Source organism: Moschus berezovskii, chromosome 1 (assembly GCF_049115385.1).
Source record: "Moschus berezovskii isolate FMDL1 chromosome 1, NW_MosBer_1.0, whole genome shotgun sequence".
Taxonomy (NCBI): Eukaryota; Metazoa; Chordata; class Mammalia; order Artiodactyla; family Moschidae; genus Moschus; species Moschus berezovskii.
In genome coordinates this window covers 43,468,522-43,494,221 of record NC_142460.1, presented here as the reverse complement: position 1 = coordinate 43,494,221, position 25,700 = coordinate 43,468,522, and the positions used below count along the sequence as shown (strand labels likewise).

The 25,700-nt window shown below is 40.4% G+C and overlaps 1 protein-coding gene across 5 annotated transcripts in view; it reads right to left on the bottom strand.

The window, feature by feature from the left end:
• The window catches only part of ROBO2 (roundabout guidance receptor 2), a 699,021-nt gene extending 686,805 nt beyond the window's left edge, over nucleotides 1-12,216 (bottom strand). For all 5 annotated transcript variants that reach the window (XM_055424356.2, XM_088836149.1, XM_088836153.1 and 2 more), the window contains exon 1: nucleotides 11,488-12,216. In XM_055424356.2, the coding sequence (XP_055280331.2) occupies nucleotides 11,488-11,548 (61 nt within the window). In that variant the 5' untranslated portion in view covers nucleotides 11,549-12,216. The remainder of the gene's footprint in view (nucleotides 1-11,487) is intronic.
• Between the last annotated feature and the right edge of the window lie 13,484 nt (nucleotides 12,217-25,700).

Below are 25,700 nucleotides of genomic sequence, written 5' to 3'. Positions count from 1 at the left end.
CTAAAGACTAATTCTTGAAGTTATATTAAAATCATTGTGAAACACATCTCAAATATAGTTCATAATTAGCCTGATAGAAACGATCCTTGTAAATTTACTTCTGCTCCATACTAGGAAGAAAATAACAACAGAATAAAAATACTACTACTAATAAAAATAACAAGTAACACTTAATTGGTGTTTATTAATTAATAGGCACTGTTCAAAAAACTTTTAATATAATTCTTATATATAATATATATGTAACATACAGATATATACATAAATACACATCTAACTTCATATATAACATGTATATACCTATATATGTTCCATATACATGTGTGTGTGTGTGTGTGTGTGTGTATTCATCTATTCCTTATATCAACTGTTTGAGAAGACAATTTTACCATGCCAATTTTAAAGATAAGGACACTGAAAATGGTTAAATTATTGGCTGTAAATCACTAGTGTTTGTCGACTGTATTTCAGTAATCATGTTAGACTCCCTCGCTTCTGGAGAAACTTTGTTCACTTGCTAAGTCGTGCCCGACTCTTTGCAACCCCATTGACTGCAGCACAGCAGGCTCCTCTGTCCCTCACTCACTCACAGAGTTTGCTCAAATTCATATTCATTGAGTCAGTGATGCTATCTAACCTCTCACCCTCTACAAACTGTGTTACACTTAAACTAGACTCCATGCCTTTGCCCTAGAACACCTTTGTCATCTCCATGCCATTCCTTCTGATATTTCTTTTGTTGGAATGCAATTTTCAATCTTTCCATCTATTAAAACTCCACTAATGGCAAGCCACTCCAGTACTCTTGCCTAGAAAATCCCATGGACGGAGGAGCCTGGTAGGCTGCAGTCCACAGGGTCACTACAAGTCAGACACGACTGAGCGACTTCACTGTCACTTTTCACTTTCACACATTGGAGAAGGAAATGGCAACCCACTCCAGTGTTCTTGCCTGGAGAATCCCAGGGACGGGGGAGCCTGGTGGGCTGCCGTCTATGGGGTCACACAGAGTCAGACATGACTGAAGTGACTTAGCAGCAGCAGCAGCATCTCTCTAAAACCCATGTGAAGGGACCCGTTTGGGGTGGACCCCTCCCACAGCTGGAAATCATCTATTCTTTCTCTGGGTTCCCAGACTATGCTGTGTGTTTCTTCAACTGTTTCCAGCCCCCAATTACCAGATACTACTTTTGTTTTAACAACTTGAATATTTTTTACCCTCTCTACTCAAGAGTTATCTCCTTGAAGGTGGGAACTACTTAACTTCATTATGCTCCTCACAATGTCCTCAGTAAGAGGCTTTGTTTATAAATAGGTGCTAAAAAAGCACGTGCTGAATCAAATGAAAAACCTCAAGGTATCTTAAGCTAACTCCCTTGTTGACATGTTTAGAAAACAGCCGGTCATTTTCACTTAGAAGACCCTGGAACTCTTGTTAAGGAATTACAGGGTTGAGAAGCCGGAAAGAATCTTTCAAGAAAAGTATGGTACAGTGATAAAAAGACATCCCTGGACTCTAGCTTCAGCTTTACCACTAAGCAACAATAGCCCTGTGACAAAGTACATAAAAACTCTGAGCTTTAGCTCTCCATCCAATGAAAGAGTTGTAGCGCATAACTGCAAAAACTTCATCTAGCTTTGAGATGTCATCATACTGTGATTTACATTTAGTATTGCTGAAGTCCCTGCTAAAAGTGACAAGTTCAGTTTGGGTTAATTTCACTTGTAAAAATTTACAGGGCAACAGAGGGCAATCACTGAAGGGATTAGAAACTAGGACTATTGGGAATTTAAAGCATATTATCATATAAAATTGTTTCACTACAAACCTCACATCTAAGTTGTAAAGGTCATTCAACATTTTCTTTGAGTGAATTAAAAGAATATATGTACCTCATACATGGCCAGTGGCAACATAAAATCATATAGCTGCAGTGGAAAACAGTCCTGCAGCTCCTCAAAAGGTCAGACAGAATTTTCACATGACCCAGCAATTCCACTCCAGGTATACACGCAAGTGAAATAAAAGCATGTGTGCACACAAAAATTAATACACAATTGTTCACAACAACAATCTTTATAACAAATCTTTATCACCAAAGTGGAAATGACCAATGTCCATGAACTAATAATTCAAAAGAAAAAGGATATGGAATATGATTCAGCAATAAAAAAGAATGAAGTCCTGATATACACCATAGATGACCCTTGAAAACATGAGATGAAGGGAAAGTAACAAGTCACAAAAGATCCTATATTATATAATTCAATTTACACGTAATTCCCCAAATAAACAATCTATAGAGACAGAATGGTCTAGTGGTTTTCCCTACTTTCTTCAATTTACGTCTGAATTTGGCAATAAGGAGTTCATGATCTGAGCCACAGTCAGCTCCTGTTTTTGCTGACTGTATAGAGCTTCGCCATGTTTGGCTGCAAAGAATATAATCAATCTGATTTTGGTGTTGACCATCTGGTGATGTCCATGTGTAGAGTCTTCTCTTGTGTTGTTGGAAGAGGGTGTTTGCTATGATCAGTGCGTTCTCTTGGCAAAACTCTATTAGCCTTTGCCCTGCTTCATTCTGTACTCCAAGGCCAAATTTGCCTGTTACTCCAGCTGTTTCTTGACTTCCTCCTTTTGCATTCCAGACCCCTATAATGAAAAGGACATCTTTTTTGGGTGTTAGTTCTAAAAGGTCTTGTAGGTCTTCATAGAACTGTTCAACTTCGGCTTCTTCAGCGTTACTGGTTGGGGAATAGGCGTGGATTACTGTAATATTGAACGGTTTGCCTTGGAAACGAACAGAGATCATTCTGTCGTTTTTGAGATTGCATCCAAGTACTGCATTTTGGCCTCTTTTGTTGACCATGATGGCTACTCCATTTCTTCTAAGGGATTCCTGCCCACAGTAGTAGATGTAATGGTCATCTGAGTTAAATTCACCTATTCCAGTCCATTTTAGTTCGCTGATTCCTAGAATGTCTATGTTCACTCTTCCCATTTCCTGTTTGACCACTTCCAATTTGCCTTCATTCATGGACCTAACATTCCAGGTTCCTATGCAGTATTGCTCCTTATAGCATCAGACCTTGCTTCTATTACCAGTCACATCCACAACTGGATATTGTTTTTGCTTTGGCTCCATCCCTTCATTCTTTCTGGAGTTATTTCTCCACCGATCTCCAGTAGCATACTGGGCACCTACCAACCTGGGGAATTCCTCACTCAGTATCCTATCATTTGCCAACAAAGGTCCGTCTGGTCAAGGCTATGGTTTTTCCCATGGTCATGTATGGATGTGAGAGTTGGACTGTGAAGAAAACTGATCACCGAAGAATTGATGCTTTTCAACTGTGGTGCTGGAGAAGACTCTTGAGAGTCCCTTGGACTGCACGGAGATCCAACCAGTCCATTCTAAAGGAGATCAGTCCTGGGTGTTCATTGGAAGGACTGATGCAAGCTGAAATTCCAATACTTTGGCCACCTCATGTGATGAGCTGACTCACTGGAAAAGACTCTGATGCTGGGAGGGACTGGGGGCAGTAGGAGAAGGGGACAACAGAGGATGAGATGGTTGGATGGCATCACCGACTCGATGGATGTGAGTTTGGGTAAACTCCTGGAGTTGGTGACGGACAGGGAGGCCTGGCGTGCTGTGATTCATGGGGTCCAAAGAGTCGGACACGACTGAGAGATTGAACTAACTATAAAGACAGAAAGTAGACTAATTTCTTCCTAGGGCTGGGGGAGGGATGGTAGATAAGAAGCAGGGTACATAACTTCTTTTCTTGGATAACAAAAAAGTTCCAAAGTTCGATTGTAGACCTTTGGGTCAGGAAGTTCCCCTGGAGAAGAAAATAGCAACCCAGTTTATCTCACTGTAGTATTAGTGATGGTAAACAAGGCTCTAGCAGGATAATTACAACAGTAGGCAGGGCAAGATAACTAATTGCTGCACATATTTTAATCTTCCTCTTCTTTATCAATTTGAGAGCTATATAATTGGAGTATTCTTTTGAATTCTATCCCTGAACTAATCTTTTGTTGTTGTTGTTGCTAATGCTTAATAAAAAGTTGACCTAAATATGAAGAAGTCTCAATTTCTGGGCCAGATATCATCAAAATCAGTCAACATTCCTTGGTCAGGTAACAGTGTGTGTGGTCCTAATAGAAACATTAGAATCATTTGAAGGAGTGCCTTGTCAAAATATACACATGACGACTCAACAGGGTGCTAAAACAAACAGCAGGGTTAGTTTGGGGATTCGGAGTGGCCATGTAAGCCACCATGGTAGAGAATCAAAGAAAACTGTAAATTCTATATATCCTGTCAGGTAAAAAGTGGAATATTACATTTTATCCGAAATCACGATGCCATTAATGTCAAAATATGCATGTTTGATACCTCTGTCTCCAGAGAGACAGAGAGAGATACATAGAAATACACACCCCCAAATAAATAAATTAACTTAGTTCAAATGGTAAATATTTCATGTGTTGGCTAGGGCATGAAAATAAACATTTCAAAACCACTCCATAAGCACCTTTTCATTGATTCAACAAATAACTGAATCTACTATGTGTCATCTTGTGCTCCAGGTAAAGTAGGAACACAGGCAAAGATAAGAGACAAAGCTAAGTCCATGCCCTAGAAGCTCAGTGGAAGCAGCAGACACTAAACACACTAACATATGCATACAGCAAAAATCTTCTAAAATGTAGGTGATCTCCCTTGAGAACAGAAAGCAGCTTTGTTTACTAATATAGTCATGACAAAGCTTCCCTCCAGGCCAAAAGTTAGGCAGATTTCCTTATGGCCCATTCTAAAATATTCTGGTTTCCATGTTCAGAGTTCCTCAGCTGTGGGGCCAATCCATTTTGTGTGCATCATCTACCTGGGCCCCATGGCATTGTGACTAAGGGTTTTCAAGGGAAAGGTAAATCTATACAAACATGAAGTCATGCCGCTTTGTGTGGTGTGACTAACAAAAGCCACCATCTGAGTCTCAGGATATTCATGCGCTTTGCCTGCATTCATAAAGTTGTAGCAGTCTAACTTCTTAGCTTGCAAGTATGGCAAAATGTAGGTCCCTTCAAGGTTGTTTATACAAATGCATGTGCGAGCATGCAGAGACATACATACACACACACATACATACACACACTTTAAGGATGTGATAAGAGCTAAGAATGCAATTAAGATAGGTAAGAGGGTAGCCCTGGAGAAGGCAATGGCACCCCACTCCAGTACTCTTGCCTGGAAAATCCCATGGACGGAGGAGCCTGGTAGGCTGCAATCCATGGGGTCGCTAAGAGTCGGACAGGACTGCGCGACTTGACTTTCACTTTTCCCTTTCATGCATTGGAGAAGGAAATAGCAACCCACTCCAGTGTTCTTGCCTGGAGAATCCCAGGGACGGGGAGCCTGGTGGGCTGCCGTCTATGGGGTCGCACAGAGTTGGACACGACTGAAGCGACTTAGCAGCAGCAGCACCAAGAGGGTAGCCCAATAGTGTTTTAAGGGAAGCAATTTTAGATAAGGTAGTCCATTGTACATACATGAAGAGGTGATATTAGATAGAGTGTAAAGTGAAACTGTTAGTCGCTCAGTCGTGTCAGACTCTTTGCAACCCCATGGATTGTAGCCCATCGGGCTCCTCTATTCATGAATTTCTTCAGGCAAAAATACTGGGGTGGGTACCATACCTTCTACAGGGGATATTCCTGACACAGGGATGGAACCCAGGTCTCCTGCACTGCAGGCAGATTCTTTACCATCTGAGCCACCAGGGAAACCTGATATAGGATAGGGATTCATTAAATCAACTGAAAGACTCATTCATGCAAAGATCTAAGGAAGCAGATTTCAGGCAGAAGAAAGAACAAACGCAAAAGCCCTAAGTCAGGAATAAAACGCCAAAAACACAAGTCTAAAGCTAGGTTCCAGCAGAGAGTGTGAAAAGAGGAGGTCAGAGAGGCAGGGCGGGGACTGAGTTTGAACGGTCCGATATACTATTGTAAAGAGTTCTCAGTGGAAGCCATTAAAAGCTTCTGAGCACGAACGGCCATCATCTTATCTACATGCTTTTAAAAGGTCTCTGTGGCTAGCAGGTGAAGAACTAACCGCATAGGGGAGAGGTGTGGGGATAAGAAGAACAGGCATGGAGGCAGGACGGCCTTTATCAGGCTACCCCAACAGTCCAGGTTTTGACCAGGATGGTGGTAGTTGAATTAGTAAGAAACATTCGGAATCTACTCATTTGAAAATGCAATCAAAACAGTAAGGTGAATTAATGGATGCATACAGGAATGGAGAAATAGGTGGCAACCAAGCACAGCAAAATAGTGGTAGACTCTAGGTGGGAATGTAAGTGTTCACTGTACCATCTTTCAGCTTTGTTATATGTTTGAAAATGCTTATGTCAAAATGTTGGAGAAAAATCACAAATACACACATAAAGTTGTAGGTATCAGGGTATATATTCCAAGGGGGTTATAAGTCGGATATGGGCTATGAGAACAAATCAAAAATGATTTCTAGTTTTGGATCACGAAAACTTCAATGAATGGTGATGCCATTTACTGAGCTGGAGATGACTGGAAAGAGGAGTAAATTCTATCCTGGGCTTGAGTTTGATATATTCATTTTTTTAATTATTTTATTGAGGTATAATCGCTGTATCCCATTATATTAGTTTCAGGTGTACAATACAATGATTTGCTATTTGTATACACTGGGAAGTGATCAGGCCAACAAACTAGTTACCGTTCGAGTTTGATATATTCTTATTAAATACCAAGCAAAGATGTCATGTGGTCAGCTGGATATGTCAAGTAATATATTGACACTGGAGATACAAAGATATATAGAAGAGCCACGTTCTAGTCTCATGGAACTAATATTCTTCCCACACATGATAAGGGCAATTTGAGAAGTATCAGCATGAAGGATTTAAAACCTGTGACCAAATGAAAGATATTAAGTACTAGGTGCAAACAGAGCAAAATAAGAAAACACTAAGGATTGAAATCTAGATTATGCCAATATTGTTTTGAGTTTAAGACAGGTTTGGGGGGTTGAATATGCTACACTTCTGGCTTCCAAGGTGGTGCAGTGGTTAAGAATCCACTGCAGATGGATTCTTATGAATGAAGGAGATGCAGGTTCAATCCCTGCATAAGGAAGATCCCTTGGAGTGGGAAATGACAACCCACTCCAGTATTCTTGCCTGGAAAATTCCATGGAGAGACGATCCTGCTGGGCTCCAGTCCGTGGGGTCACAAAGAGTCAGACATGACTGAGCATGCACCCATAAGCATACACACAATACACTTTAGATACTATATTAAGATTTCTACTATGCTGAAACATTGTAAGAGTTTATGGAAATTTCCCCTTAAAATATTTTATCATCAGCCATTTATGCTTTATTCAATAATTTAAAAGAAGAAAATCATTATCAATATCAATGTATTTGATTTAGGTTGATAAGTCTATATCTGGAAACACTGTAAGAAACATAACAACACTCCTCTTTGAAGACAAATATATAAAATAGCACTCTATAACTTTCTGGTTGAACTCACATCTGTAGACTTCTGTCTGCCAAAACTGGAAAAAGAACTACATAAGTTTGCATAAAGCTAGACAGGACGGTAAAATAAAACTGATGTCAAGGTCCCAACTGGGTATGTCCAAAGTTAAAATATTATTAACATCATCTCCTTTAAATGCAGATTTTCTAAACTGTTATCCAAGAAACACTATCACCTATTTTCCTCACTCTTCAAATGTTTCTATGATTCCTTCCACTGGGTCCCAAAAAGAAGAAGGAGGCGGGGAAGGAAGAAATGGAGGAGGAGGAAATGATGGAGGGAAACAGGAGGAGCAAGAGATAGAGGAGAACTAGGAGAAGAAGTAAAAGAAAATGTTTTCTTCTAACTCTTCATAAACCAAATTGCACAAAGGAAGTAAATAAGTATCTCTTATAGACTGCAGGAACTGTTGGAAGCAGATGTCAACTGGACACAAAGAGTCAGACATGAAGAAGCTACATATAGACGCTCCTTTCATTACTATATATGTACCCAAATGGAAGCAATGTCCTTGGACACCCATATTTTTATTAAAAGGATGCTGTTTTATACAGGTAGCTCAAGGATGTCATGGCTAGAATTGCTCTTTTTGTATAATCATGATCTTTTTTCCTTTGAGATACTCTTTTTTTCATGTTTTAAGAAACGCTTTTGGTTTATGGTCCACATGTTGTCTAGAATCAAAGGTTATTCAAACAAAGCCAATTTAAACGTGATATTAGTGCATAGTTGCGCGAAGAAATTTCAGGTTACTTATAGGCAATTTAAGTACTGAAATGGACTACATATGGCTAGGATAATGAGCCCATTACTGAAAAAAGCACTTTAGCAAAATGCATAAACCTATATGAGATTATACATCTGCACGACGCACACAGATCATCTTTATCTCCCCAAATATCACATGTGCCATTTTCATTTTAGAATAGTTAGGGACAAGAAACTATTTTTATTTTAAAAACATAATTTTTACCAGTTCTCAAAAATTATCAAATTGACACAATGCATGAAATATGGATATAATCAAACAGTCTCGTGATGGTTCCTATTAGTTCCCTGTAAACGATTACAAAACCATATTTCTGTATTTAAAAATACAGAAAATCTGGAGAACAAAGACTAAACTCAATACATATTCACATACATAACCACAAAAGAAAAATCTGCAGCTGGATAATTAATCTGTATTGAATGACAGTCTTTATTTATGTCCCAATATAAAAGTTTGTCTGTAGTTCTCCACTAACTTAATTTTTATTCTCTGTGGGTTCCTACAGACATAAGATACGAAAAAATCATAATATTTGCACATAACTTCCATGAGGATGCAAAAGTCTAACATTTTTCATATACCATAAAAATGCACATATAAATAACCCACCAAGCAAATTTCAATGCAAATCTATGTATCATTTGTCACTGAATAAAATTAATTTCTGTGTCTACCACAAGGAAAGTCAGTATATCTTTGAAATGGTACAAGCTTCTCTAAATTTGAAATTCATGGGGAGAATAAGCACATGCTTCTAAGAAGGATAATAAGTAAACAGAAATCATCGAGCCCTGGAAAAGTCAGAAAGCTCAGAGATCCTACAAACCAACTCCCTCATTATACATGTGAACATGCAATCCCAGTGTGCTGAAACAGCCTAGAGGGCACTGTTGCCTACATCCCAAATTTTCAACAATCCCCATGGAGGGGCTGTCATCATTCAAGAGTAAATCAAAGGCAATCCAATGTCAAATGTATCACTTACGTACTAATTCAATAAGTGTCCACAGTTTCCACTGCTTTGGACATAGTAGATGCTAAATAGAAAAACTAGTTTCACACACACAACAATTTACTATTACCTTTTCAATTCTTCCACCCTGGGCATTTTTCACTACTTTACCATGAATTTTGCTGCACAATTATGGCCCAAACACAAACTACCCCTGTAATCTATATTATTAAGTCAGAACAAAGGTCCTAGGTATATGTATGGGGCTGGAGGGACAGGGTGGGGGAAAGAAGGAAGGAAATAAGGGACAGAGGAATAGGGTGGGGGCTAGGGCAGTAGGGAGGGCAAGGAGGGGAGAAATGATGTCTTGCTACTGCTGTTCCAGCAAACTGGTTAATTGCATTTGTTTCATATATCTCCAAACACCCCTGTACATGAATTACATTCTGTAACACCAAGCTCTTCGGATTCCCTGTCACTTCCACTGAGCAATTTAATTGTATTCCTCCTAGCTACACAATGACTCCAAAACAAAAAAAAAAATTGATAATTCTGTAGTCTAATATATAGTTTACACATATATTTCTGGTATTGAAATATACAAATTCAGGCTTTTGAGGATATATTATCCAAAAAGTTATACCAAAGTCTTCTTATGATGATAATCAAGACACCTGGGACAATTCCGTAAACCTTTTTGTTCTGGTCATGTAAATATACTACTAAGGTAAATGTATTGAAGAAAATGTCTGGTGAATGGTTAGATATGATTATAGATATTATCATGGTATAATCCAAAGTGATTAATTCCTATGCAGCTACAACTTAAAAAGGAAAAAAGAAAAAAAAAAAAAAGCAGTGTGTCCACATGAATGCCTTGCCTACTATCGCTGGGGGGCATAGGTACTCCTGTAGTCCAGGATAGAAAACAGCCACTTGACAGTAGGCAAGCTCATCTGTATTGCCTTATGTTTACAGAAAGGTTTCCTTTTTGAGTCTGATACATCGCGCTCTGGACAGCAGCAGCAGCTGCCAGGAACAAAGTTAGCTTCTACAGGCGAGCAAAAATAGGCAGTGTTCCAAATAATGACTTCGTCCACAATGCAAATTCTGGAAGAAAGTTGATGCAGCAACAAGCTACTATGATGGCTCAAGTATCTGGGCCAATACACCTCAGAATTTTTATACGTACAGTCATTAAAAATCTAAAGTATGACAATCCACAAAGGCAGGCAAAAAATACCATGCTCTAATCTCTTTGAGACCAATTCTGTCCAGCGAAGTGAAAATTAAAGTCGCTAGAAGGTGACTACCAAATGTTCTTCTGACATTCTCCTTTGGAACAAACAGAAAAAGCGCCTTAATGATTACTTCCACTCATCATTCACAAGAGCTACAAAAAAAAGGATTTTGCAATCCTCCCACAGGAAACTGACATCCTGTGAAACTATCCCAGGAAACCAAATCCGAACAAAAGACAGGAGAGGCAGAGAGAGAAAGCTGTCTGCTCGACAGACTGACTCAACCTAGAGGGAGACACCTAGAGTACCTGTTTGAGATCCCCATTGTGTTTGCCACTGGGGACTGATTTGAGTGTTCTGAGCCCCAGGGCCAGCCCACAGCTTCTGCTTCCCCCTTCCTGGAGCCTCGCCCAGTCTTACTTTTGACAGTTTTCTCCCTATGATCTAAATCTTCATTCTGCTATCCCCCTAGGGGAACACTCACCAACACACAGGTGATACACTGATTCGAGTTACCTGTGTCTCAAATTCCTAACCCACTGAACCTTCACGGGGTGTCTATGACTTACTAAGAATCTCTAAACCAAAGTTCAGATAGAAGAACAAACCAACCCCAAAGGGAGAGCAAGCCCCATGCTATTAGACTGGTTAAAGAGACTTACTTTCATATTTCTTTTTTCTAACAAAACTGAGAGCCCATCATTTATTACCCAACTCATTAATTAATTACAATAGGTGAGTCCTAACACGTTCCACTTGCAGCAGTTTAGAAACAAAAGACTTAAAACCTCTGCTCCCCCAAAGCTCCCATGCCTGGCCAAAAGGCACCGACAGATATAATGTCATTTTTATTTACAGCCCACATCCGACTCGGAGAGAAATGTTTCTGGGGGGTGAGGAACAAGATAAAAGCATTTTAACTTACCATCAACCCGAACATATAAAAATCCACAGAGCAGTAGTTGTGTAAACATCAGCCGACTCATTTTGACATATTAAAAAGGATCCAGATTGCTTAAGAAACCAATCCCAGAGAGCAAAAAGTACAAAAATAAGTATCAAAAAAAGAGGTAGGTCCAAAGTTTAGACTCTTCCTAGATGCTAATTAAAGTCGAGAAGAGCAAATGGCAAGATCAGAAGGGGAGAGTGGCGAGGTGTTGAAGGGCGCACGTTTGGATCCATCCAAATTAACCGAGGGCGCGTCAAAGGCTGCTGGATTTCCACACTCTGGCTTCCTAAATTCCCACGAATTCAGCCCAGCCGGAGGGGGTTATTCGAGTGTGTCTAACCCTCTCTCCTCAGGCTCCATGGCAATCCAAAGCCAAGTTCTTTCTTCAGAAGTCAAGAAGATGAAGGGGGGTCGGGGGGAGGAAAAAGACCTAATTCCTAGAAAGTGTTCCACAAACTTGCCAGCGCGCTGCCGAAAAAGAACATTGGCCTGCCCACTGGTTTCCTTTCCCCCGGCGTCCGTCTCGGTAGCCGCTGCACGTCCCGAGTTTTGTCACTTAACTTCCATAATAAGGATGTGTCAGAGCACCACTTGGCAGGCGGCCCGACTCGGCCAGCCTCTCCTCCGCCACCTCGTAGCCTCCCTCCACCGCTCACGTTTCCAAAAGAGAGGCACAGAGAGATCGGGACGAGTCGGGTGGAGAATGCGAACTCCTGCGTGGTGGGGCGGCGGGGAGAGAGCAGAGGAAGCTGCGAGGCAGGGGAGGGGCCGGGCGGGGGCTGCGGCCACCCCCCGCGGCGCCGCCTCCCCGCGCCCGCGGGCCCGCGCGGCGGCGGCCGGGAGCCGGGCGGCGGAGCTGAGCCCGGGAGTCCGGGCGCGGGAGAGCCGGGGAGCGAGCGCGCGGGCCCGCCGCCCGCAGGGGTCCAGCCGCCAGGCCCCCCGGGCCGGCCTCCGCTGCTCCCGCCGCCACGCAGCGGAGCGTCCGCCTCCTCCTGCAGCTGCCGCGGGTGGAAGGACTCAGAGGAGGGAAGGCGAGGAGGCGGGAGGGCCAGGAATGAAAGCTTCTTGGAGTCGGCCCGGGGGAGGGGAGGGGGCGCGGGCGAGGAGGGGTGCTCCGAGCCTGCACCTCCACACTCCGCCACCCGCCGGCACAGGGCGACGGCCGCCCGCTGGGCAGAGGGGCCAGGGGAGCCGGAAAGCCCAGAGTCCGAGCGGGACGGAAATTAACAAATCCGGAGCCGAGGCCACCGGGCCACTCCTTCCCCTTCCCTGTGCCGCCCCGTCCCCCGCTCCTTCCCGCCTCGGGAGGGGAGAGGTGGGCTCGAGCCTCCTGCTCCTCGCCGCGTCCAGTTTAATGGGCAGGTAATTTTCTCGGTGAGTGATTTCATGGAAGCGCTTCCTAATTATTCAGCCCTCCAGTCTGCCGGAGATGCACGCGCTTTCTGGAAAAAGATCATCCTCCCGGACCTAGGGCGCAGCCTCATTACCGGTTAAAATCACACAAACATTCACCGTTCACCTTTTAGCAGAATAAGAAGCTGAGTGGGAGGGAGGAAAGGAAAGGTAACAATATAACCACCTTTCGGAGTGGAAAGGTTGTGTGGGGGTGCTCTCTCGGTGGTTAAAAAGGCGCAAGAAAGAAACCGGGTGTGGGGCGGGTGGGGGTCGTACAGAAATCTCCAGTCTCTCCTGACCAGTTTTAGCCAAGATCTACGACCCCCTGAGGAATCCCCGGGGGAGGGGGAAGGGTGATATCCCCTCTTCTGTTTGTTACGCAGTTGCTTTATGACCCCCTCAAAGATGAGTTTGACGTGGGATGGTGGGATGCTAGGGAGTTCCGCAGAAAACGCCTGGGGTGAAGAGAAGACAGGGGATCAGGGGGACGGGAGCGGTACCCGAAGTCCTCACCATCCAGAGACTAGTACCTCTGAAAGGAAATTCGGAAAACACACTATCAGGGAAAGCTGAAAACCCAACTGAGCTAACGAAGCTCAAAAACAGCCGAATTCCAGCTCAGAAATGAGAAAATCCTGAAAATTAAGGTAGAACCCACCAAGTGAATGCCATTCAGGACCGGAATGATTAAGGCAGGCCACGTTAGATCAAAGAGGTCTAGTGTCTGCGGAGCCGCCGGTGTGGCCGTGTGGGCCAGCCCACGTGTGATCAGAGGCTCGCTGGTAAGCTGTTTGATGCTTGTTCGGATGATTACAAGGCGGGTTATACGAACTCACGCAGGTTCCCGAGTCGAGTTAAAAGCTGGATGGTGAATCTTTAGTTCCCTCTACTGGAAAACGTTAGAAAAGATTCTCTCTGTCTGTGGCCTTGTGAAGCAGTTTGAAGAAGAGCCTTTGTTTGGTGGTACATTTTGGTTTTGCCACTCAGTTTAGCTCTCTCTTGCCTATTATGGATGTGAAAGTATGTGTTTCAAAAAAAAAAAAAAAATGACCAGTGACACTCAAGTAATTTGGAGAGTTTTTATGGCATCTCTGCATGCTTGAAAATTATGGTAATGAAACAGTCTTGCAAAAGAATAAAACAAGCCACTTTTCTTGTGAAGCATTAAGAGTAATTTCAGCACACTTTTGATATACATTATTTAGTTGCTTTTTTTAAAAAAAGTGCATTAGTGTGCTGAAGTTAAATCACTTGAATTTTCACAGTAATGATTCTGAATGTATTATTCTTTTACCTCTCTATGAAAAAAAAGGGGGGGGAGGATGGGAGAGGAAAACTAGACAAGTTAGCATGCTTTATTTTTCCCCAAAGGGCCAAGTCTAACTTAAATGATATGGTCATGGGAATCCTCAAAATTCTTTGGATTAATATTTCTCTAATCTATCGTTAATATTTCCAAGTAATTAATAACTTTAAATTTTTCGTTTTAAACATTCTGACTAGATTTAAAGTCAGGAATTAAAAAGTCTACTTCATTCCTCCAAATAATGTACTACCACTACCACCCATCCCCAATCTCTATCAGAAAGGAGTCAAAATTCTTTTCTGTTATTGTTTAGTTGCTAAGTCCAACTCTTGCAACTCCATGTACAGTAGCCTGCCAGGCTCCTCTGTCCATGGGATTCTCCAGGCAAGAATACTGCAGTGAATTGCCATTTCCTTCTCCAGGGAATCTTCCCAACCTAGGGATCAAATCCTTGTCTCCTGCACGCCTTTCTTGCATTGCATGTATTACCACTGAGCCACCAGGGAAGCCCAAGTCAAATTTTCTTACATGGACACAATAAAAAATATTCTGAAAGTAAAGTCTCCTTAATAATAAGGCAGAAATTAACAAATCATGTAGACTTAAAAACTCTTTAATTTTAACATAGATCTCAGAAAGGAAGATATTGGACATTTCCTCTGGAACCGTTTTCTCCTGGTATTCATTTGGAGTGCAAAAGATAGATTTAACTTCATATTGGTTAGACTCGTCATCTGCAAATGCCTTTCCTTAGGTGATCTATAAAATCATTCTGAGGCAGAAAGGTGTGTGGGGGAAGCTGCAGGAGAGTAGGTTGAAAGAGAATGTTCTCTGGGACAGAAAAGTGTTACCTCATATCTCACAGAAATTTGTCCTTGTGTAGAGTATGACAAATGACCTCATACAAAGAAAAGGTTGATTTAAGACACATTCCTTTGGTTATATTTATTTGGTATTCTGGACTAACCATCATCATTTTTAAAGTAACTTAATGATTTGGGGAGGGGGTGTGCCTTATGTCTTGCTTAGTTCACTGACCAGAAATGGAACCCTAGCTCTCTAAGTAGAAGTTCATGTCTTAAGCACTGAACTGCCAGGGGAGTTCCCCAAGTATCATCATTTTGCATTCATACTTTTCCTAAGAAAGTGACAAGGCACACCACTGGTTTCAATCCAGTGGCATCTTTTTGTCTTTTTGCAATACACTACTTTCGTTATGTAATAATGTCTGTTGTTCAGTTGCTAAATCATGTCCAACTCTCTGAGACACCATGGACTGCAGCATGCCATACTTCCCTGTCCTTCACCATCTCCTGGAGCTTGCTCAAACTCATGTTCATTGAGTCAGTGATGCCATCCAACAATCTCATCCTCTGTTGCCCCTTCTCCTCTTGCCCTAAATCTTATAATATCTGTTGCAAAGGAATTTGGGGGAGAGGGGCCTATGTATTGTGATTTTTCTTGAAGGTAAGTTCATAAATGGTACTTAAAAGAATACTTTGTCAGTATCTCATTTGATACAAAATGTGACCAAGGAAAACTGATGATCATTTTTATATGAGATACAAGAATCTCATACTAAGTGATGGTTCAAGATAATGACCAAAACTCACACACTCTACAGACAAAAATATCATATGGACAAAAATAAGTCCACTGCAGTGTTCTTCGGCTTCCCTTGTGGATCAGTTGGTAAAGAATCCTCCTGCGGTGCAGGAGACCTGGGTTCAGTCCCTGGGTGGGGAAGATCCCCTGGTGAAGGGAAAGACTACCCACTCCAGTATTCTGGCCTAGAGAATTCCAAGAACTGTATAGTCCATAAGGTCACAAAGAGTCAGACATGACTAAGCAACATTCACTTTTACATTTCTATTAAATTTAACACATTTTTAGTGAGCATTGTCTATGGAAGAAACTGATTTCTCACTGTTTTTCTGAAAGGAAAATTTTTAAAACCTAAACTTTATAGTAGATGTTGGAAATTCAATTTTAGCAGTTTTTAGATTAAAAAAAAATTTTAGGTTTTCATTAAGACAAAGCCAGAAATAGCTTAGAACAGTGAAGCACCCCACCACCAAATTGAAAGGTTTAAGATACAGAATTTTAGATGGGTACTTGGCTTCAATATATTTCCAAATATCAATTGTGTTTTTCTCTTTTTTATTCTCTAAACAAGCAGGTGAATAGAGAAATGTATGTGGAAATCTAGGCTCCTTTTATGTAAAACTTGGAATCATATTATTAGGTGCTCAAAATGTGCCTGCCAGACAAAGATATATTTTAATACATCTAAAGAAATCTATGGGTTATTTCCTGGTGGCTCAGACGGTAAGAGGCTGCAATGAACCTTAATTGAAGTAAAGTGATCAAATGGAGTTCTTTGTGATTGCATTTTTGAGTTGCCTTTTCTGGAGAACCATAAAATACTCATGTGAAGGAAATCTGCAAAGTATAAGATATAAAATATTAAATATTTGTTTTCCATATTTGTTTGTTTATTTGTTCCATAAATATTTGTTTTCTGAGCCCCAAAGTATGTGGTATAATTTGAAAAACCCCAAACTAATTTTTTTTACTCTTTCCAACATGCCCTCATTATAGTTGAAAGTTTGTATACATGGGCAAATTGATCTATGCTCATAATTTCAATATCTACTGCAATGTGGTAAGCACTTGCTATAACTTGCCAGGAATTGTTCTAGTTTTTAAACATTCATTAAATCATTTAAGGCCTATGAGAACCTTGTGTGGTCATTACTCCCATTGTACAAATGAGCAAACTCTACATTGAAATTTAGATATCTAACCTGAATTAATAAAAAGGGCAATCTTCCTCTGAATCCTGATCTCTATAAAATCTATGCTTCTAAGTATTTTTAAAACATCTTCCACATTGCAAAAACATTGTAACACTTTAATAAATTGCTTTGATTGATTAAGATTAGGTACACTAAACAAACAGAAATACATAATCAACTTTTGTTTCCAAACTTGAAGAATCCTTTTACAGCCAAAAGACCATTCCTTATCAGTTCAGTTTGAAATTTTTTATGTATGATAAGATTGTCTTACCATACTATGCAGAAACACCACATTTACATGAAATGTATAGGTTACTATCTATAAAAGGACATAGAACAATTAAAATAAGTGAAGCATTAAAAATCCAGATCAGAGAAGAATGATTCATTTGCTCTTATGTTTTTTATTTTTTTTATTACACTCCAGCTCCTTTCAAAATGATTTGAGGGAGCCAAGATAAATTGCATATTGTTCTTCTGAAATATGTTCTAAGTATCCTGTTTCAATCAATTCATTTTCAATATTCACTCATACTTCACTATATGTAATCAGTCTGCCTCGCTGTATCTAACCATGATTAGTACTTTTAATACATGACATGGAGTTTTTTAAAATATTCCATTTTTAGAGATATGAGATTTAAATGACTGAAATGTAACAATATTTCACAAAAGCAAAGTATTTTCTACCAAATACCATCATTTGTCATCAAAGAGTTTATCTTGTTTTAGAATTAAAATTAATTCAGAAAATCATTTTCTATCTTGATTGAAACCTTTAGTGATGCTTTCAAACACTACCTGCCGCTGCTGCTGCTAAGTCACTTCAGTCGTGTCCGACTCTGTGTGACCCCATAGATGGAAGCCCACCAGGCTACCTGGTCCCTGGGATTCTCCAGGCAAGAACACTGGAGTGGGCTGCCATTTCCTTCTCTAATGTGTGAAAGTGAAAAGTGAAGTCGCTCAGTCGTGTCCGACCCTTAGCGACCCCACAGACTGCAGCCCACCAGGCTCCTCCATCCATGGGATTTTCCAGGCAAGAGTACTGGACTGCAGCCTACCAGGCTATTAAATAAAATACTATAGAAAGTAATAAATAATATTGAAGCATAATTTCTCTAAGTATGTATATCTTAAAATTTAGAATTTTGAAAACACACAATGGCACAGTGGTAAAGAATCCATCTGGCAGTGCATGAGATGCAGGAGGCACAGGTTCAGTCCCTGGGTCAGGAAGATCCCTGGAGAAGGAAATGGCAACCCACTCCAGTATTCTTGCCTGGGAAATCCCATGGACAGAGTAGCCTGATGGGCTACACTGCATGGGGTTGCAAAGAGTTGGATGCCACTGAGCACCTGAGCACAAAGGTATCTCTGATGCAGTTTTATCTCCGTAGTGTCAGTAGACCTCATTGTGAGGTTGTTCATTTCCCCCTCCCTCTGTATAGGTAATCTATGAAATCACAACCTTGGCCATACATTTAAAAGTAGGTCTCTGGTGGGGAAGATAACCTCTCATCTAGATTAGGAAAGTGTTTTTAAAATAAGCAAAACTGTCAATCTCACAAAGTTGTAAATTATTTTCAGGTGACCCTCTATCTTTGTGGCCTCTGACCGTGAGAGGCTAGGCTTCTTATCCCTAGATAGTCTTTTTCTGCTCCTTATTTTATCATCTCTATTTAAAGCTCTCAAGTGCTAATTTTAGTTATACAGTCTAATTTCAGTGATGTTAAATAATACACTTTTTGCTATTTTTGCACCACAACATCATGAACCCAAGAAAAACCCTTTGATTTTTTGCCAAACTATTCCAAGTCCATCTGCTCCAATCTGGGCTTTTTGTATAATTGAATTTTAGCATCACATAACTGTAATCCTAATAAGGTGTTTTTTTTTAAATCCAAAACAGAATTTTTGTTGTTCTTAAGAATAAAGAATTATCAAAGATTTAGGAAAAGATTCATCATACCTACAGATCCCAAATTTTTAGTTATATTGGCTCACTGAGTTGTCTTTCAGTCTATTTACTAATGAATTTTTCAAATTCAAAAGAAGTTGCTTATTGTCTCTTACAATAATATCATGGAATTAATCCAAGGGCACATGTAATCCAATTGAACTGCCTAAGGTTCTGTCATAAAGAAGAACTAATCTGTTTAGGACGGATTCTGATTTTCTTCCAATATCCAAATTATCTTATATCTGCCTGATAAAATAACTTCTGACCACCTATAGAGTTCTTGAAGTCCTTTTACAACAAACACTGTGTTTTTAGTTATTCAGTACCATCAGGGAGTGTGCTGCTGCTGCTGCTAATTCACTTCAGTCGTGTCCGACTCTTCACGACCCCAGGGACTGCAGCCTACTAGACTCCTCCGTCCATGGGATTTTCCAGGCAAGAGTACTGGAGTGGGTCGCCAGTGCCTTCTCCGTCAGGGAGTGTAGGTAATATAATTTTACTTAAAAAAATGAGAGATGTAAGACACATTGTCTTACTAAAGTGAAATATCTGGAAATATCATCATGGTCCAAATTTAGAAACAAACCTGCAAATGAAGGTATAATATGACATATAAAGTACTTCATATCAAAATATTTCAATTTAGATGAAAATTCTCTAAAGCAGTTTCTACTGATTAATCGTTTACTAAAAAGCAAGATAGATGTAAGTGATTTTTGTTTTCTGAGTAATTTTGGCTTTTCTATTATATACTAATACTAATGTAAAGGGATCCAAAAATCAAATCGTTAAGATTGAAAAATGCTACTGTAGTTTTTGATAATTTCATACAAGTGGTATGGTCCTTATATCACATTGGCTTGTTTCAACTTTTAATATATCTTATTTTCAATGACTAGTTCTTTATACTTAGTAGGAATATACAATTTTAATAAGTTTACATTGTATCTAAGATATATTGAGTAACTAAAAATTAACTTAAAATAATTTTTAGCAATAAGAGAATTATTACACCAAATTTCTGTTCTTTAATTTTTCATTTTTTCAAAGGCCACTTATCTACAATCCTTCCCTTCAGCAATCTGGCAAACATGACAATTTGAAGCACTGATTGGTATAGACAGGGTCAGTGAATATTATATAGTATGATGAACACTGAGGGTTACTTTGAAGCTTATCTCTACATCAGCCTTAAATTCAAGTTATTACTTGGCTATTATTTTGTTCCTCACTTCTCTACTTCCCACCAAAAACATACATTAAAAATACATTCTGTCACAAAGCTGGAACAGCATTTATAGGGATGCTGCTACTGCTGCTGCTAAGTCGCTCCAGTTGTGTCCGACTCTGTGCGTCCCCATAGACGACAGCCCACTGGGCTCTCCTGTCCCTGGGATTCTCCAGGCAAGAACACTGGAGTGGGTTGCCATTGCCTTCTCCAATTTATAGGGAGACTGGTAGTCTATTTTCCAGCTTTGGTTCTGAATCATGTTTAATTATCAAAAAAGATACAAAATATTTTATTTTAATATTTCCAGAGATTTTTACAGTATTTTTAAGTAAACCTTTCACTCATCATTGGGGAAATTTTGGTCTTCTGCAGTCTGACTGTGGAGTAGCATTTCTATTCCATTATCCCTGGGAGAAGAAGGAATGATGAATGAATACCTGACAGGGGAGGTTTTAGAGCATGCTGGCTTAGCATGCTAGATCTACTCTGGAACAAGTAGATCTAGATTCTGATCTTGGTTATCAAACTTACAGTGTGATCTTAACAATCATCTCAGCCATAAAACAGAGATTAAAATAGTGCCTACTCAGAAGGGTATATGAATGATGGTTTTAAGGAACTTGGTACAGTGTACATCTTAACTGGTTTCCAACACTTATGGCACTGGAATGTACTATTGAATCTCCATCATGGTGGTAGAGAGGGTGCTGTATGTTAATCTAGAATCATCTTCTTCCACAAACTTTCCAACTCTCTTGTTAGTAGATATCATGGAACTGAGATGCAGCCAATGAAATGCGAGCACATCTGGGACTGGCTTCTAAAGTAGCTCCTGTTCCATCCCAGACTCTTTTTTCAGTCATTCATTGGATGGCCAAACCTGTGTAAAACACCAATCCACCTGTTGGGATAAATGGATCCCAGAATATGTATGTAGAATGAATGATCATACTGTCTCCAAAATGTTTCGCACACTGAACTGAACAATAAATAACTTATTATTAAAGTTACTAAAGTATTGAAGTATTTATATTTTTATATATTTATATTCTTTGTTTTAGCACTAAAACTATTCTGAAAACTATAATCAGCTACTTTGAATATCGTCTAAAGTTTAAATGGAAATGTGGTATTTATTTTCTAACTTTTAGGAACTGTGGCAAGCACTGCAAGAAGTCCTTTATATTGAATGTCATTTAATTATCACAAAGCACATAAGGGTGATATTACTTTTAGCCCCTCAGTTCAGATTAATGAAAACTCAAACTGGTGAAAAGTATGAAAACATCGAAGCAAGGCCTGATGCTGTAAACAGCAATATTGCATAGGAACCTGGAACGTTAGGTCCATGGATCAAGGCAAATTGGAAGTGGTCAAACAGGAGATGGCAAGAGTGAACGTCGACATTCTAGGAATCAGCAAACTAAAATGGACTAGAATGGGTGAATTTAACTCAGATGACCATTATATCTACTACTATGGGCAGGAATCCCTTAGAAGAAATGGAGTAGCCGTCATGGTCAACAAATGAGTCTGAAATGCAGTGCTTGGATGCAATCTCAAAAATGACAGAATGATCTCTGTTCATTTCCAAGGCAAACCATTCAATATCACGGTAATCTAAGCCTATGCCCCAACCAGTAACACTGAAGAAGCTGAAGTTGAACGGTTCTATGAAGACCTACAAGACGTTTTAGAACTAACACCCAAAAAAGACGTCCTTTTCATTATAGGGCACTGGAATCCAAAAGGAGAAAGTCAAGAAACACCTGGAGTAACAGGCAAATTTGACCTTAGAGTACAAAATGAAGCAAGGCAAAGACTCATAGAGTTTTGCTAAAAGAACGCACTGGTCATAGCAAACACCCTCTTCCAACAACACAAGAGAAGACTCTACACATGGACGTCATCAGATGGCCAACACCAAAATCAGATTGATTATATTCTTTGCAGCCAAAGATGGAGAAGCTCTATACAGTCAGCAAAAACAAGACCGGGAGCTGACTGTGGCTCAGGTCATGAGCTCCTTATTGTCAAATTCAGATTTAAATAGAAGAAAGTAGGGAAAACCACTAGACCATTCAGGTATGACCTAAATCAAATTGCTTATGATTATACAGTGGAAGTGAGAAATAGATTTAAGGGACTAGATCTGATAGAGTGCCTGATGAACTATGGATGGAGGTTTGTGACATTGTACAGGAGACAGGGATCAAGACCATCCCCATGGAAAAGAAATGCAGAAAAGCAAAATGGCTGTCTGAGACGGCCTTACAAATAGCTGTGAAAAGAAGAGAAGGGAAAAGCAAATAAGAAAAGGAAAGATATAAACATCTGAATGCAGAGTTCCGAAGAATAGCAAGAAGAGATAAGAAAGACTTCCTCAGCAATCAATCCAAAGAAAGAGAGGAAAACAACATGATGGGAAAGACTAGAGATCACTTCAAAAACATTAGAGATACCAAGGGAACATTTCATGCAAAGATGGGCTCAATAAAGGACAGAAATTGTATGGACCCAACAGAAGCAGAAGATATTAAGTAGAGGTGGCAAGAATACGCAGAAGAACTGCACAGAAAAGATCTTCACAACCCAGATAATCACGATGGTGTGATCACTCACCTAGAGCCAGACATCCTGGAATGTGAAGTCAAGTGGGCCTTTGAAACCATCACTACGAACAAAGCTAGTGGAGGTGAAGGAATTCCAGTTGAGCTACTTCAAATCCTGAAAGATAATACTGTGAAAGTGCTGCACTCAATATGCCAGCAAATTTGGAAAACTCAGCAGTGGTCACAGGACTGGAAAAGGTCACTTTTCATTCCAATCCCAAAGAAAGGCAACGCCAAAGAATGCTCAAACTACTGCACAATTGCACCCATCTCACATGCTGCCAAAGTAATGCTCAAAATTCTCCAATCCAGGCTTCAGCAATACGTGAGGCATGAACTTCCAGATGTTTAAGCTGGTTTTAGAAAAGGCAGAGGAACCAGAAATCAAATTCTCAACATCTGCTGAATCATTGAAAAAGCAAGAGAGTTCCAGAAAAACATCTATTTCTGCTTTATTGACTATGCCAAAGCCTTTGACTGTGTGGATCATGATAAACTGTGGAAAATTCTGAAAGAGATGGGAATACCAGACCACCTGACCTGCCTCTTGAGAAACCTATATGCAGGTCAGGAAGCAACAGTTAGAACTGGACATGGAACAACAGACTGGTTCCAAATAGGAAAAGGAGTACGTCAAGGCTGTCTATGGTCACCTTGCTTATTTAACTTAAATGCAGAATACATCATGAGGAACGCTGGGCTGGAAGAAGCACAAGCTGGAATCAAGATGGCCAGGAGAAATATCAATAACCTCAAATATGCAGATGACATCACCCTTATGGCAGAAAGTGAAGAAGAACTAAAGAGTCTCTTGATGAAAGTGAAAGAGGAGAGTGAAAACGTTGGCTTAAAGTTCAACATTCAGAAAACTAAGATCGTGGCATCTGGTCCCATCACTTCATGGGAAATAGATGGAAAAACAGTGGAAACAGTGTCAGACTGTTTTTTAGGGCTCCAAAATCACTGCAGATGGTGATTGCAGCCATGAAATTTAGAGACGTTTACCCCTTGGAAAGAAAGTTTTGACCAACCTAGATAGCATATTAAAAAGCACAGACATTACTTTGCCAACAAAGGTCCATCTAATCAAGGCTATGGTTTTTCCAGTGGGTCATGTATGGATGTGAGAGTTGGACTGTGAAGAAAACTGATCGCCGAAGAATTGATGCTTTTGAACTGTGCTGTTGGAGACGACTCTTGTAAGTCCCTTGGACTGCAAGGAGATCCAACCAGTCCATCCTAAAGGAGATCAGTCCTGGGTGTTCATTAGAAGGACTGATGCTAAAGCTGAAACTCCAATACTTAGGCCACCTCATGCAAAGAGTTGATTCATTGTAAAGACCCTGATGCTGGGAAGGATTGAGGGCAGGAGGAGAAGGAGACAGCAGAGGATGAGATGGCTGGATGTCATCACCGACCAGATGGACATGAGTTTGTGTGAACTCCAGGAGTTGTTGATAGACAGGGAGGCCTGGCCTGCTGTGAGTCATATAGTCAGAAGGAGTCGGACACAATTGAGCTACTGAGCTGAACTGAACTGATTAAAACATCATTCTTTGAAGCTGAGACTCATATTCCAGTTTAACAAAGCCTGTGGTATCACCCAAGATAGACTAGGTTTCCCTATGATAGAGTTTCTCAATCTTTTTTTGCTGTTAATTTCCTAAGATGCATTTTCAGGTATTTTTCTGTCCTAATCAGCTCCCTATGGAATTTAATAAAAGATACCATGCTTATGTTTATGCACTGTATGCGTGTATGTATGTATGTGAAAGTGGAAGTATTAATCGCTCAGTAATGTCCAACTCTTTGTGACTCCATGGACTATAGTGCAGCAAGCTCCTCTGTCGATGGGATTCTTCAGGCAAGAATACTGGCCTGGATAGCCATTCCCTTTTCCAGGGGATCTTCCTGACCCAGGGATCAAAACCAAGTCTCCCACACTGCAGGCATATTCTTTACCTTCTGAGCCACCATGGAAGCTCTATGTGTGTATGTGCTTTATGCATTAAAAGAATAAGATTTTGTTTGCACCCCCCCACAACCAAAACCAGTTTCACTCACTGCTATTGAGGATGCATATTCTACAAACAATTCCTAAGTCTCTTCCCTGGTGGCTCAGAGGTTAAAGCGTCTGCCTCCAATGCGGGAGACCCGGGTTCGATCCCTGGGTCAGGAAGATCCCCTGGAGAAGGAAACGGTAACCCACTCCAGTATTCTTGCCTGGAGAATCCCATGGACGGAGAAGCCTGGTAGGCTACAGTCCACGGGGTCGCAAAGAGTCGGACACGACTGAGCGACAGAACGGAACGGAAGCAACAACATTATTTCCTGATATATTATGAGTCTATTGGAGACTTTGCTCTCCATCATCCTCATTCTACTATCTAGGTTGCTGGAGTACTGACTTTCTGAACAAATGGAAAGGCAGAATATGGCTGTTAAATTCCTTGGCTGAAAACAAATTACACTATTACTTATATCTAGTAGCCAAAGCAAGATACCACATCCACCCCGTTCCCTCTTCATGGATCAGAAGAAGCTGGAAATAATCACTGATCAGCTGTCTTTACCATCCCACATTTCTACCACCTGCGGACTTCCTTACTTTCAGGGGGAATTAAATTCATTATGACAATATAGGTTATTGCAAGTATTATTGTATGTTTGGGTACTGGGTTGAGTTGTGTCTGCCCAGAACCTCAGAATATGTCCTTGTTTGGAAATAGGGTCTTTGCAAATTTAATCAAGCTAATATGATTTCATACAGCATTTGAATGGGCCCTAATCCAATGACTAGTTCCTTAAAAGATGAGGGAAATTTGAAGACAGACATGGGAGAAGTTATAGCTATGTGAAGACAAAGGTAGAGATTGGAGCTATA